This window comes from Lepidochelys kempii, chromosome 4, assembly GCF_965140265.1.
Source record: "Lepidochelys kempii isolate rLepKem1 chromosome 4, rLepKem1.hap2, whole genome shotgun sequence".
Classification (NCBI taxonomy): domain Eukaryota; kingdom Metazoa; phylum Chordata; order Testudines; family Cheloniidae; genus Lepidochelys; species Lepidochelys kempii.
In genome coordinates this window covers 55,400,642-55,415,030 of record NC_133259.1, presented here as the reverse complement: position 1 = coordinate 55,415,030, position 14,389 = coordinate 55,400,642, and the positions used below count along the sequence as shown (strand labels likewise).

General features: G+C 44.6%; 1 protein-coding gene across 8 annotated transcripts in view; it reads right to left on the bottom strand.

The window, feature by feature from the left end:
• The window catches only part of ARHGAP10 (Rho GTPase activating protein 10), a 266,272-nt gene extending 263,062 nt beyond the window's left edge, over positions 1 to 3,210 (bottom strand). For 3 of the 8 annotated variants that reach the window (XR_012158590.1, XM_073341319.1, XM_073341324.1), the window contains exon 1: positions 2,511 to 3,032. Coding sequence is in view for 5 of the 8 variants with exons in the window: in XM_073341319.1 (XP_073197420.1) it covers positions 2,511 to 2,664 (154 nt within the window). In the remaining 3 variants the exon portion in view is untranslated. Of the gene's footprint in view, positions 1 to 2,510; positions 3,039 to 3,158 lie in introns of those variants that run through there. The other 5 variants (XR_012158591.1, XR_012158592.1, XM_073341321.1 and 2 more) reach the window with 5 other exon arrangements.
• Positions 3,211 to 14,389: the final 11,179 nt, after the last annotated feature.

Below are 14,389 nucleotides of genomic sequence, written 5' to 3'. Positions count from 1 at the left end.
TATATGAAGTTTCATGTGGGTAGATTAAGACCAGAAATGGAAGTTTTGGAAAAGATTTAGACAATTCCATCCAGCTGTTTGAGGTATCCACGCAAAGGGGAAAAAGAACGATTTTTCACAAGTTTAGGAACACAGAAATATTTTTACTTCACACTTCAGTTTTAAAGAATTTTGGATTTCAAATCTATATGATTTGGACATGCATGCAGTCTCCAAAGAACATATCTTATCAAAATGCAGAAAATGTGTTGCCCAACAAATAAAGACGTGTTATAAACAAGGGAAAAGGGCATAATGCATGCTCTCCCCTTTACCCATTTAAGAAAACACGAAGCAGAGACATACATGTTCTGCCCTGTTTCTACTTGGGTAGAATGAGATATCTGAAAAATCTTCAGCCACAGAAGCCTCCCCAGCTGCAGCCACTTATTCTGTCCCATGAATAATCTTATGAATTCCTTCCAATTTACAGCTGCTGGGCCCTGCTGTCTGCATTTTCAAATTTTACATGCTCTCAAGGGAGCAGTATAGTTCAGGGCAGTGGTTTTCAAACTTTTTTTCTGGAGACCCAGTTGAAGAAAACTGTTGATGCCCACGACCCAACAGAGCTGGGGATGAGGGGTTTGGGGTGTGGGAGGGGGCTCAGGGCTGGGGCAGAGTGTTGGGGGTGAGGGCTGCGGGGTAAGGCTGGGGGTGAGGGACTCAGGGCTGGGGCAAGGGTGCGGGAGGGAGTGAGGGCTCTAGGATGGGGCTGGGGAAGAGGGGTTTGGGGTGCAGGACAGGGCTCTGGGTTGGGGGGGGGCTCAGGGCTCTGGGTGTAGACTCTGGGGTGGGGCCAGGATGAGGGGTTTGAGGTGGAGCAAAGGGCTCCAGGTTTGGGTGGGGGGGGTCAGAGCTGGGGATTTGGGGCAGGGGTTAGGGCAGCTCCCGGTTGGCAGCACAGAGGGGGTGCTAAGAAAGGCTTCCTGACTGTCCTGGCACTGCAAACCATGCTGTGCCCCGGAAGCAGCCAACAGCAGGTCCAGCTCCTAGGCAGAGGTACACAAGCAGCTCTCACCCACAGACATTGCCCCTCCCCCAGCTCCCATTGGCTGGTTCCTGGCCAGTGGAAGTAGAGCCGGTGCTCAGGGCAGGGGCAGCACGCAGATCCCAGTGGTCTTTCTGCCTAGGTGCCAGACCTGCCACACCAGCGTGGTGTCAGAACAGGCAGGGACTAGCCTGCCTTAGCTGAGCAGCACCACCGATGGGATTTTTAACAGCCCCTTCGGTGCGACCCAGTACTGGGTCACGACCTGCAGTTTGAAAACCACTGGTTTAGGGAACATAGTGCCAGCATATGTGAAAATCAAAGTGAAATAAACACATTTGATTGTTTAAATCATCATTGGTTTCAAATAAGCTTTTATAAACTACACTAGCCTGTTTGAACTTAAAATTTAAGAAGTTATCTGAATGCAACACTACAGACAAGAATGTAAATATGTAGTCATGCCACTCAGTGGTATGGTACCCCCACACCATGATGTAGCCATCTTTGTGCATTTAAAACCCCAACCATGATGTTTCAGCCATTTGATTTAGACAAAAAAAAGAAAAGGAGTACTTGTGGCACCTTAGAGACTAACAAATTTATTTGAGCATAAGCTTTCGTGAGCTACAGCTCACTTCATCGGATGCATTCAGTGGAATTTAGAGAGTTACTATGACCACACACCCTATTGTCCTTTCAGGATGGAAAATACACAAGCAAATGCAGCGTGTGGCACAAAGTCAGTGTCATGGTTCTGTGGACATACAGTATCCAAAGCATGCTATGGGCTTTAAAGACATAGAATAAGGAAGGCCTGTGCCAGGAAATCACAGAGATGTAACTGAGGTTACAAAAAGTTCTGTGAAAAGGGAGTTGCTGTCAGTAGCAGGCCTGTTATCACTTTCCCACGATGACAAGGGCAGAAAGACAGCGGTTTCCTCGCGCTGGAATAAGGGGGTTCTAACTAGAGCGAAAGGTGAGGAGGGAAATGAACTAAATTAAACTCAGAGAAAAGCCTTTCCTTACACGAAGCGTAAAAAAATTAAAAACTGCATGAGGCGGCAGGCTCCCCTCTCCCCCAGCTGAACGCAACTTGGCACCTCTTGCAAATACCACTCTCTCTCTCTGCGCGCCTCAGGCGGCAGGAAACCCTGGCTTTCTGCAAGGTACACCGCCATCTGCCCTCCCAGCTCAGGCAAGCCACTTTGCAGCAGCAGCTGCTAGCGGCACAGGACAGCAGCAGCTCGCACCCAGGATGACAGCAGGGCAACCCAAAGCCTGCAGGGCAGGAAACCTCCCTGTTCTGCGCAAGGAGGCTCTCAGCAAACCTCTCCTTGATGCAGCGCCGATTACTGCCCCACATACAGGGACCCGCCCCTGCAAAGCACCGCACCGGTCTTATTATTGCAACAAAAAGGGGCTACGTGGCCACACTGCACACACTGCCCCCCCCCAACACCTCCTCCTCCCCCCCCCTCACTTTTGGTTGCAGCGATGAGGTTCTTTCCATCCTTGAGCAGATCCTTGATGAACTTGTTGGTTTTCTCCAGTTCGGCCTCATGGGCTCTGATCCTCTCCCTGAACCAGGGGCTATCCAGGTAGCAATCGCTGAACTCCAAGGGCTGCAGCCCCATGGCTGCTGCAGCTGCACCAGGGCTCAGCTCCTTGCAAATCCCTCTTCACCGGGCAGCAGCAGCAGCCTCAAGAGCCGACAGCAGGGCGCAGGGCCCGCGGTGCTTCCCAGCTGCACAGCGATTCCCCCAGGTGACCAGGCAGCTGGCACTTTCAAACCATGGCATGGGGGGTGGGAGGGCGGTCCCCGAGGCCAGCCGCACCCCGGGCCTGGGGGCTCTTGAAACAAAGGGCGAGGAGGGAGCAGAGCAGTAGCAGCTACTCCGAGAGCTTCAGCAGCGGCCGCGGAAGCCTCCCGCCCTGAGAGCAGCTGGGACGACTGAGGAGACGCCGCTGCCCAGCTCCCGGCAGCCTCCACCACAGGCAGCCTCGGCATCCCAGCCCCGCCCCGCTCCCGGCTCCACCCTGCCAAGTTCCAACCCCCCGCCCCGGCTCAGCCTGAGCTGCCCCGGTCTCTAGCCGCTGGCGCTGGGCGCCCTCCCCGCGCGGAGCTGACCTCGGTGCGCTCCCAAATTCCAGGGACCTTGGTGCATGATTAGCAACTTGTGACGAGGCGAGAGACGTGCCAGGAAGGAGGGTTGCAGCACGCCTGCCCGGGGTGCGGCTCTCCAGCGTGCTGGGGTTGTGTGGCTCCCGGGAGGGCATGAATTACCCTACCTCCCCCAGCGCTGAGCCTGTAGCCCCGCTGTCCCCTTGCCACTATTGCCCGTTGCAGAATCAGCGGCAAGTTGCCGCGCGGCCTGTTATTTGTCCCCTGCATGCTGATTTTACTGCGAGCCAGGCTTTCCCCCTCTCTGAACTCCCAGCCCCTCACATACTAATATCAGAACATAACTGCCGCCTCATCTTCGCCCAGGTGCACATCCTATCTACATCGAACCGGTTCGTGTCTGTACGCAGTACATCGGGTAAATGGTGCTGAGATGGGCCTTCAGGTTTTCTCCTACCTGCGCGCTGAGTTTAGAAAAATGTTAGAAATATAAAGTTTGTAGTAGAGGTGGGTGGGTGTCAAAGTTTGTTCAGGAAGGTTCCCTAGCTGCACATTTCTCTGCTTTTCAGGGACTTTGCACTGAAACAACTTAAACTCTAAATCAACCAAGGTTTCGGTGGTGGGATGTAACTTTGGTGTTGCAAATCACAAAATGCATGTTATATCCTCGCATTTATTCCTTTCATTTCAAACTCCCATTCAAGTATATCATTTTTGGGAGCAAATACCAAAGCACTAGTCGCTCAAGAGGACTTCTATATTTGGCTTTCATTTTGATTGGGGGCAGAGAGGGTTGGGTTTTTTTCAGTCTGTTAGAACTTCACCAACCCCTGAACACTGTGCAAATTTATGAAGTGAAATAGCTCTGACAGTACAATAACTGGATGTAGTCACTTCGATGCCAATAACTCTGCCTATGGTATTAACTATTGCAAATTACTTGTAAGTATAACAAGGAATTAATTCTTGATTTTAGGGGATATTTTTAGATGAAGAACAGTAAAGGAGTTTGCAGTTAGTCCAGGGAAATCTGAAAATTGTTGGTGTTAAGTTTTGTTTTTGTTTGTTTTGCTTGTTTTTGCCGTCACTTTTAAAGGGTCTCCCTCAGCTATTTCACCTTGGATTTACATCAGTGCCATACCACAGGATTTGGTTAATATTCTGATCTTCTTAAATGTGTTACAAATCAGGTGAAGGTATAGGCTGTCTTTGTAAGAGATAATGTTGAAAGATATCTGGTCCTTTCTCAGAAGATGAGTATAAAAAGATTAGGAAGGAATTTGGGAAGCTCTGGAGTGATCAACTTATCACCAGTGTTATCTAATTCAATCAAGCCAAAGAATATTGTTGCAAATTCCTCAAAGGCAGCACTAAACACCAGCAGTGTAACAAGCCATTTAAAATGTGCATACACATTTGTTACTTTGTGACTGCCCTAGATCCTTAATCTCCTAAAGTTATTCCTGATATGATCAGAGCAAATGAAATTAGATACTTTTCTAGAAGTATGTTATTTAAAAACTTGATGAAGAACAAAATAATCTGCCAGTGCACAGAGATGCTGGCTCTAGGAAATTAAAATACTGTTCAGTGAGGTAGACAGAACATGTAACACCCATACACCCTGGTTAAAGGCCAAGACTGACATGTTTATTTTGCAATATAAAATATATTAGTCATATTATATATTTTACCATATTCATCTTCAGTTTAGTCCCTACAAAACTGTGAATTTCATCACAGGAATTCCATGCCTGGGACAGGATTTATAATACATGGCCTGATCCTGCTCCCTTTTAAGTCAGTGAGTTTTGTAATTGATTTCAATTGCAATACCATGTGGCCCAAAGTTAAGCCCACGCTACACTGTCCAGGGAAATTGTATTGAAATCATCTTAGCACCTTGTTGGGAAGAACTGTACTAAAAAGGACACTGTCATTTTAAAAATTCTTATTGTTGTTACAAAAAAAAATCTGAAAGAAAAGAGGAGGGGAACCTGTATTTTTTTCACTTTGTTTATTTTGTGCATTTGACAGCATTTTGTGTATGGTATAGTCAGTTTATCTGTTTTCACTGTATACGCCAAGGCTCCATCCTGCAACCAGTTATGTATGTGAGTAACTACGTATTTTAGGAGTCTCATTAAACTCAATGGGTCTTCTTGCATTTAGAAAATTACACGTGTGTAAGGCCAGGTCTACACTGAAAAGTTAAGTTGACCCAGCTACATCACTTAGGAGTGTGAAAACGCCACAACCCTGATAAACATAGTTAGGACAACTTACGTAGACAGTGCTAGGTTGATGGAAGAATTCTTCTGTTGTCCTATATACCACCTCTCAGGGTGATGGATTAACTACAGCCACGGGAGAACCCTCCCACAGCTGGAGTGTTTACACTGAAGCAGTATAGCAGTGCAGCTACACCTTTGCAGCTGTGCTGCTGCAGCAGTTTAAGTTTAGACATTGCCTAAGGCCTGATCTACACCACAAAGTTAAGTCAACATAAGCCGCCTTGCGTCAATGTAGTTGTGCACATGTCTACTCTTAAATTTGTCTCCCACTGATCTGAGCACCCCATTAGGCCGACACACAAATATCACCTCCCCGAGTGGCATTGAGCCATAGTCGAGGTCGATGCAGTGCAAGTGTAGAGACTGTGTTGTTTATGTTGACCCTAAAAGTCCCCCAGCAGCAGTCACACAGTGAGTAACACTGACCAGTCTGGTCACAGTTGTGAATTCCATTGCCCCACAGTCACAGAGACTGGAAGACACCTCCATTCTCCTTTAAAGCCTGCAAATTTTTTAAATGCCTTTTTCTGAATGTACAGCTTGGCAAGCATACCTAGCAACTCTCTATTGTTGTGTACAACTGCCTAGTTGACTATGACAGCTACACACTCCAGACACGCTCGGAATAAACAGGAGATACTGGATCTCCTGGGCCTGTGGGGAGATGAGGCAGTGCAGACACAGCTACAGATCAGCCATAGAAATGTTGACATCTACAAGCAGATTGCACGGGAGATGCAGGAGAAGGGGTACAACAGGGACCAGCAGCGGTGCCATGTGAAAGCAAAGGAACTGTGTCAAGCATATCAGAAAGCCAGGGAGGCCAACAGTCAATCTGATGCCAAGTTCCAAACCTGCCACTTCTACAAAGAGCTGCATGCCATACTTTGCAGAGACCCCACCACCACATTGCAGACCACCAAGGAGCCCAAGTTAAAGGCCCCGGCATGAACAGTGAAGACCAGGAGAAGGAAGAGGGACTTGCAACTGCCGGATCCAATAATGCCACAAGTCATCGCAGTCCAGTCAGTCGTGGCAGTTGAGTACAGTCAAACCCAATGCAGAGGAAGGAACCTCGGGTAAGTATGTAACTGTATGTCCCATTACAATGATATACTGATGGCACCCCCAACTAAACAGGACACAGCTATCCACTTTTCATTAATTTACTTAATGAAGAGGTAGAAGAGATACTGGTATAACAAAAAGAGGGAGCGTTATTATCTGCTTTTCATACCCCTGCAGACTTAGGCGGGGAAGGAGGGCATGTGGAGCAAATTTTTTATGTACACGGGGATGTCCCTTGAATCCTCCTGAGAGATCTCAAAATTTTCATGGAGGAACTTTGCAATCCTTTCCCAAAGGTTTCTAGAGATGGCAGCCTCATTTCTTCCTCTGCAGTTGGACACTTTCCCATGCCTGTTGGCAATAACTTTGGCAGGCACTGTTACAGCACACAGGCTAGGACAGGGGTGGGCAAACTTTTTGGCCCGAGGGCCACATCTGGGTATGGAAATTGTATGGTGGGCCATGGATGCTCACGAAATTGGGGGTTGGGATGGGGGAGGGCTCTGGCTGGGGGTGCAGGCTCTGGGGTAGAGCCAAAAATGAGGAGTTCAAGGCCCAGGAGGGGGCTCCGGGCTGGGACAGGTGTTGGATCATATTAAAGAAGTTTTGTATTAAAATCACACATGAGTTTGATTCTCCATAGTTTAAATTCCAGGGTATTACTAATTAAGAGGTCTCTTGGGTTTTGGTACTGTTTCTCTCCCTCTCTGTGTGAAACTTGCAAGCTGCTAACTGTGTTAGTACATTCTAAGACAAAGTCTCTTCTCAAAGCAATTCTTTGTAACAACTACTCACAGAGAGAGAGAGACTCAAAGCAATACTCTGTAACAACAGAAACAGCACCTAGAGACTCCCGTCCTTTTGTTGTATTCATCTCGCTCTGTTAACAATTGTGATTAAAATAGAGAAAGAGAATGTATGTGGATGGATGCTTGGATAATAAATGAATGATCAGGGAGGTGCCAGCCTAAGAATCCAATGTCCATCAGCTGAAGAAGGCATCAAGTGGAAACGCGGAGGGCGCACGGAGGGCAGACTGGAATCCACCCAACAGCCTCAAGAATGGGAGAACCAAAGAACAAGATAACATCTGGAAGCACAGAGCTGTCCGGAATGTGTCATCTGCTGATTGATTCAGGAACAGCATGATGAAGCAATTCCCACAGACTGGCATAGGAAGAAATTCCTATAAAAATGGACTCCAGAAAGTGAGAACTTTGGGGTCCGATTCTGCAAACCAACTTCCAGGAGCATCAGATGAACATCTGACAAGGCCCTGCTCCCTCCTCATGTCCAGGCCACCTGGCCAGTGGCTTGGCATGAGCAACTCTAAGGCTGGTAACTATGATAACAACCTTGCAGAACCTGTGTGTGTGTGTGTGTATGAATGAATGTGTGAATAAATATGAAATTGAATGGAATGTTGTAGCTATAACTAACTGCTTACTATGATTCTTTCTGTATCCACAATAAATGTGGCATTTTGCCTTTTCCCCTGCAGAACCACCTGATCAACATCCTATACAGCAAACAGGAGAAGATCAAGAATGAGCTCTCAAAACTGGAGACTCTCATAAAAAAACAACCTTCCACACAACTGCCTCGTGGCTGGACTTTACAAAAACTAGACAAGCCATTTACAACACACACTTTGCTTCTCTACAGAGGAAAAAGGACACTAAACTATCTAAACTCCTACATGCCACAAGGGGCCACAACAGTGGTTCCCTTAAGTCACCCAACAATATTGTTAATCTATTCAGTTATACTCTTAGCCCTGCAGAAGAGTACCCCCCACTTGGTAAGGCAACACCCATCTTTTCATGTGCTGTAATATTTATACTGCTTACTGTATTTTTCACTCCATGCATCTGATTAAGTGGGTTTTAGCCCACAAAAGCTAAAGCCCAAATAAATGTGTTAGTCTCTAAAGTGCCACAAGGACTCCTCGTTGTTTTTGCTGATACAGACCAACACGGCTACCCCTCTGAAACCAGTAGGATACTGTACATCATGGGACCATGTATGAGAAGATAGTGTGTTCTTCATTTGTACCATATCACATGAACCCCATTATGGAGCACTAAGCATTGGCATAACTCAGTGTTGAGTGATTTTGAAAATCCCACCATAGTAACTATACGGGCGATACATAAACTAGGAAGTATTAATTCTGTAACCTAATAGCCAAAATTCTGCTCATCTCTGTTTCCACTTTCCAAAGTGGATTAGACTCCATGCATTCATCATTTTTCATATACAATTTTGTAAACAAATTATGTAATTTGTAATTATGCCATTTCTTATTTTGTAGTGTGGTTATATACAATTGTTTATTTTTTTTTAAAAGCTTTTACACAGTACACTGGAGACATCTATTGGAAATGTTAAAATGAAACATGCAGTATTTACAATATTGTTATGAGCTGGGTGAAACCTTGTTATGATTTGGATTAAGCCTCACCTAAAACAAAATGTTTGTTTTAACTTACGCAGGAGCTTTTGGTCTGGGTTGGGTTAGATTGTTTTGAGTAGGTGTGTGTGGGTGTGGGAGAGAACACAAAAAGATCACAGATAAGAAGGCAGAGGAAGAGAGGCATGAAAAAGCCAAGAAGGAGCCTTTAAGCATGGTGCGAGCCTGGAAAAAGCTAGAGAGAGAGTTTTTGAGTCTGCTGTTGGCTACAAGGACTTGTGGGGATGGTAAACTGAGAAGCTGCTCCTTTTTTTCCTTGGATCCTTCTGTGGTCAGAGACACAGGACTTTGTACATTCCTTGTAAATAAACAAGATTGCATAAAAGAAATACCTGGCTACCACCACATTCTATTCCCAACTGGACCACCCACTGAGCCCAGAACTTTGACTAGCCACTTGGGTCGAAAAGATTCAATAATATCTTTCTGATATCATATATGACACAACAGAATAGTTGATGTGTGACATAGTTACAAATGTAATATAGTGTCAGAATGGTATATAACAAAGTATTGTATCAAAGCTTATAAAGTCATAAAGCTCTGTAAATGTGAGTTAGTTAAAAGCTCTTCAGTAAGTCTGCTTTCTCAAAAACTGTTCTGTTGCATGAAATTCAATACATGTTATACAATTCCTATAATATTAAATAATAACAGTAACTAATGCTTAGCTTCTATATAGTGGTATTCATCCAAAGATTTCAAAGGACTTTATATCTACATTTTTCTTATGGGGAAATAGAAACAGAGATGACCACATTTCAAGAGAGCTCAGGACCAGATTTTCAAAGATCCCTTTCCCCCTTTAGATGCCTAAATAAAGGCCAGATTTTAAAAACGTATCAGCATGCAACAACTCCCACAGTGATACTTATGATTAGATTTTCAAAAGAACTCAGCACCCCCAGCATGCTGAGCTCTGTTGAAAATCTTCCCATTTATTTTGGTGATTTTGTGATAAGGTGTTCACCCCACACAAGGCAGAGCCAGTAAATTTGGATAATTAACCTGATAGGCTACAGTGGGGGAAGAGCCTGGTCCTGAAGGACTGATTGAAGATGGAGCCCTGCTGGGGAAGAACAGTAGGAGTTGTATAAAGCCAGTAAGTTGACAGCAGAAAGGAGCAGCAGAGGAAGTAGGCTGTATTCACTATCTGGGAATAGGGAGGTATTTGAGGCTATGGAGTTCAATAGCTCCTCTCTAAGAGGAGGGAGTTTGAGTTGGTACACCTAGAGAGGGAGGAGCCAGAAGCTGTAGGAGGAAGTCCAGGGAAAGAACAACAAGGTCTGAGGGAAAGCAGACCACAGTTTCCAGGTATAGGTTCCTGGACTGAAATCTGGAGTAGTGGGAGGGCCTGGGTTCCCCTACCAGCTACTGGGGAAGTGGCACAGACCCAGGCAGTGGAGCACAGACTACCTATGATGGTTGTCAAGTGGGACTTTGGTACCCTGGAAGGGGAAAATATAGTGAGCTGCTGGGAGTGCTAGGCCATGAAGACCCAGCACCCTGAGTTGCAGAGAGAGAGAGTGGCAGCAGAGTGTGCAGCAAGCAGCAGAAAGGAGCACTGGACTACAGTCGTGATAATCCCCAAATGTGGCTAGGAGGTGGCACGCTAGTGGTGAGTGTATCCTGTGACAGTGCCTAATATGACAGTATGCCATCATTTTTATGGCTGACTTAGAACAACGCTTCCTCAGCTCTCGTCCCCTAATGCCCCTACTCTACTTGCGCTATATTGATGACATCTTCATCATCTGGACCCATGGAAAAGAAGCCCTTGAGGAATTCCACCATGATTTCAACAATTTCCATCCCACCATCAACCTCAGCCTGGTCCAGTCCACACAAGAGGTCCACTTCCTGGACACTACAGTGCTAATAAACGATGGTCACACCACCCTATACCGGAAACCTACTGACCGCTATTCCTACCTACATGCCTCCAGCTTTCACCCAGACCACACCACACGATCCATTGTCTACAGCCAAGCTCTGCGATACAACCGCATTTGCTCCAACCCCTCAGACAGCGACAAACACCTACAAGATCTCTATCAAGCATTCTTACAACTACAATACCCACCTGCGGAAGTGAAGAAACAGATTGATAGAGCCAGAAGAGTTCCCAGAAGTCACCTACTACAGGACAGGCCTAACAAAGAAAATAACAGAACGCCACTAGCCGTCACCTTCAGCCCCCAACTAAAACCCCTCCAACGCATTATTAAGGATCTACAACCTATCCTGAAGGATGACCCAACACTCTCACAAATCTTGGGAGACAGGCCAATCCTTGCCTACAGATAGCCCCCCAACCTGAAGCAAATACTCACCAGCAACCACATACCACACAACAGAACCACTAACCCAGGAACCTATCCTTGCAACAAAGCCTGTTGCCAACTGTGCCCACATATCTATTCAGGGGACACCATCACAGGGCCTAATAACATCAGCCACACTATCAGAGGCTCGTTCACCTGCACATCCACCAATGTGCCAGCAATGCCCCTCTGCCATGTACATTGGTCAAACTGGACAGTCTCTACGTAAAAGAATAAATGGACACAAATCAGATGTCAAGAATTATAACATTCATAAACAGTCGGAGAACACTTCAGTCTCTCTGGTCATGCAATCACAGACATGAAGGTCGCTACCTTACAACAAAAAAACTTCAAATCCAGACTCCAGCAAGAAACTGTTGAATTGGAATTCATTTGCAAATTGGATACAATTAACTTAGGCTTGAATAGAGACTGGGAGTGGCTAAGTCATTATGCAAGGTAACCTATTTCCCCTTGTTTTTTCCTAACACCCCCCCCCCGACATTCTTGTTAAACCCTAGATTTGTGCTGGAAATGGCCCACCTTGATTATCATACACATTGTAAGGAGAATGGTCACTTTAGATAAGCTATTACCAGCAAGAGAGTGGGGTGGGAGGAGGTATTTTTTCATGCTTTGTGTGTATAAAAAGATCTTCTACACTTTCCACAGTATGCATCCGATGAAGTGAGCTGTAGCTCACGAAAGCTTATGCTCAAATAAATTGGTTAGTCTCTAAGGTGCCACAAGTACTCCTTTTCTTTTTGCCTAATATAGGTGCTGAACTCTTGAAAATCTGGCCTGTAGTAGTTAAAGATGAAATTTTCAAAAGCAGCCTCTATGTTTTACTTGCCTTAGTTTTTTTGGTACCCAAAATGAGAAGTGTGGCTCTTCTGAAAGTCAGTCCCAAGTTAACAGAAGTCAGTTGGAGTTGTGAGTGTTCATCACCTTTGAAAAGATCAGGCCTCGCTGTCTCAGGTTGGGCACCCAAAAGCTGCAGCTCTCAGAATCTGTGGCAAACTTTGAAAAAATGGATCTAAGTTATTGATTCATTTGAAATCACAGAGCAAGTCAGGGAGCAGAGTTGGAAATACAATCCAAATATCCTGACTCTCACTGCAGTGTCCGATTTGCCGAATCATGTTATCTTCTGTGATGGTTATTTTTCAGATTATTTTATTTTCAGTTGAGAGGTAGCTCTGTTTCTGGACATATAGAACCATATTACACTGAAAGGGACACTTCTAGTAAAAAAAAATTGTATATTAAAAAAATCCATACTGCCATTTAGATTGAAACTAAAATTTCATAATCAAATTTACTTTCACCAGTTTTTTTTAATTGCCATTCACTCTGCTTCAGCAAGTAAATTAGAATAGTAGTTTCCCCTATTTGTTTATAATGCCTTTGATTAGCATACACTAGAAATATTGCAATATTTGGGTTGCATACACTAAGAAGTTTTTAAATTAAAACAAAATATTTTCATTTAACAAGGAAAAATAATTGAAATGTTTGTGTTAGCACCGAGTTTAAAAACAACTGATAAAAAATATATAAAATACAGAATTCTAATATCTGACAATGTCTCTATTGGAAACCAGTATACCACAACTGGTGATGTGAAAATACATTCCATTATATTAACAATTAGGAATTTTATAATGAGAAACATTCCATCAGATATACAGCTTCAGCAGAAGTATCATAGTGACAGTCAATCCTTCAAAACAATGTAAACTGCCAGCAAATTACCCCAACAAAAATGGTTTGTATATGTTTACTAGATGGAGTAATTTACTACTTTTTTGGATATTCCCAGTTCAGTTCCTATCCACCAAAGCAAATGATCGAGTGACTCTTCCTGTACATCATACAGTAATATAAAACACTGTCTGATCCAGCCGGAAGAGCTCTGCGATATAGGGGAAAATCCTATATCACATCCTGGTTTAAAGAGAGACATAAATCAAGGTTACATGTCTAACAAGCAATACCAGCAAAAGTCTTCGGGATCCACACCTCACTGAAAAGTTGGTTCAGACCACTTTAGATAATTAAAATATTTATACCAGCAGCCTAGAAAATACTAATAAATTTAATGTGAGGGAATTTCACAGGCACCTTTGCTCTTTGTCTTTGGAATAAAGATTGGGAAAAAATAGCCAAAACTAGTGGACTGAGGCTATAAAAAAGACACATAATATACTTCCAAAAATATAGCATTTATGCAAACCCACATCTTTATAGTCCATAGGAAATGACAGTGATGTAGCTAAACTGATGCAAACTCCAAGAGAAGATGTGTTGCAGTGGTGTAAAAAGTGAATGGCATTGCAGTGACTTACCTCAGTTTCACACAGCAGTGCAAAATAGACATAAACTGATTTAAGATGTCAGTTGAGGATTATCCTTGTTTAGGGGAATCCTCCAGTGATGTAAGTTTGGGGCAGCCAGCATTATGCTACCCTCTCTTGCAGACCCCCTACCATGCAGTGTGTGGTTGGGGAAAGGGATATTGCCAGTGCTCAAATTATGGGAAAAGCATAGGTGGGTTCTGAATGTCAAGTGGCTTGTTTTAATTTTAACAGTAGTGAGAACTGAGAGGGCCATAAAAGAAGTGAGATAACCCCTAAAGTAGTAAGAGGGCCTGGCTCCTTCACCCCCTCTCCTCCATAATTTAAGCATTGGACTTGGCTGGAGTACAGCTAAACTGTAGCAATCCGCAGCTACCAAAATGATCTCTGGGGGAGCTGTTGCAGCTGGGCACAAATCAGAGAAGCCCTGAAACTGCTCTGGGCTCTGCCAAGGACTGTATCAGCCCCTAGCCAGTCTCAAGATCCCAGGGGTAGGGGTCAAACCTAGGAATGTATCCCTAATTATTAATGAATGTACAGTCCTTGAAATCCTCAGGTGGAAGGTGCAATAGAAGTGGAAAACAGTAACAATCATAAGGAGTACTTGTGGCACCTTAGAGACTAAGGTCTCTAAGTCTCTAAGGTGCCACAAGTACTCCTTTTCTTTTTGCAAATACAGACTAACAGGGCTGTTACTCTGAAACCAGTAACAATCATC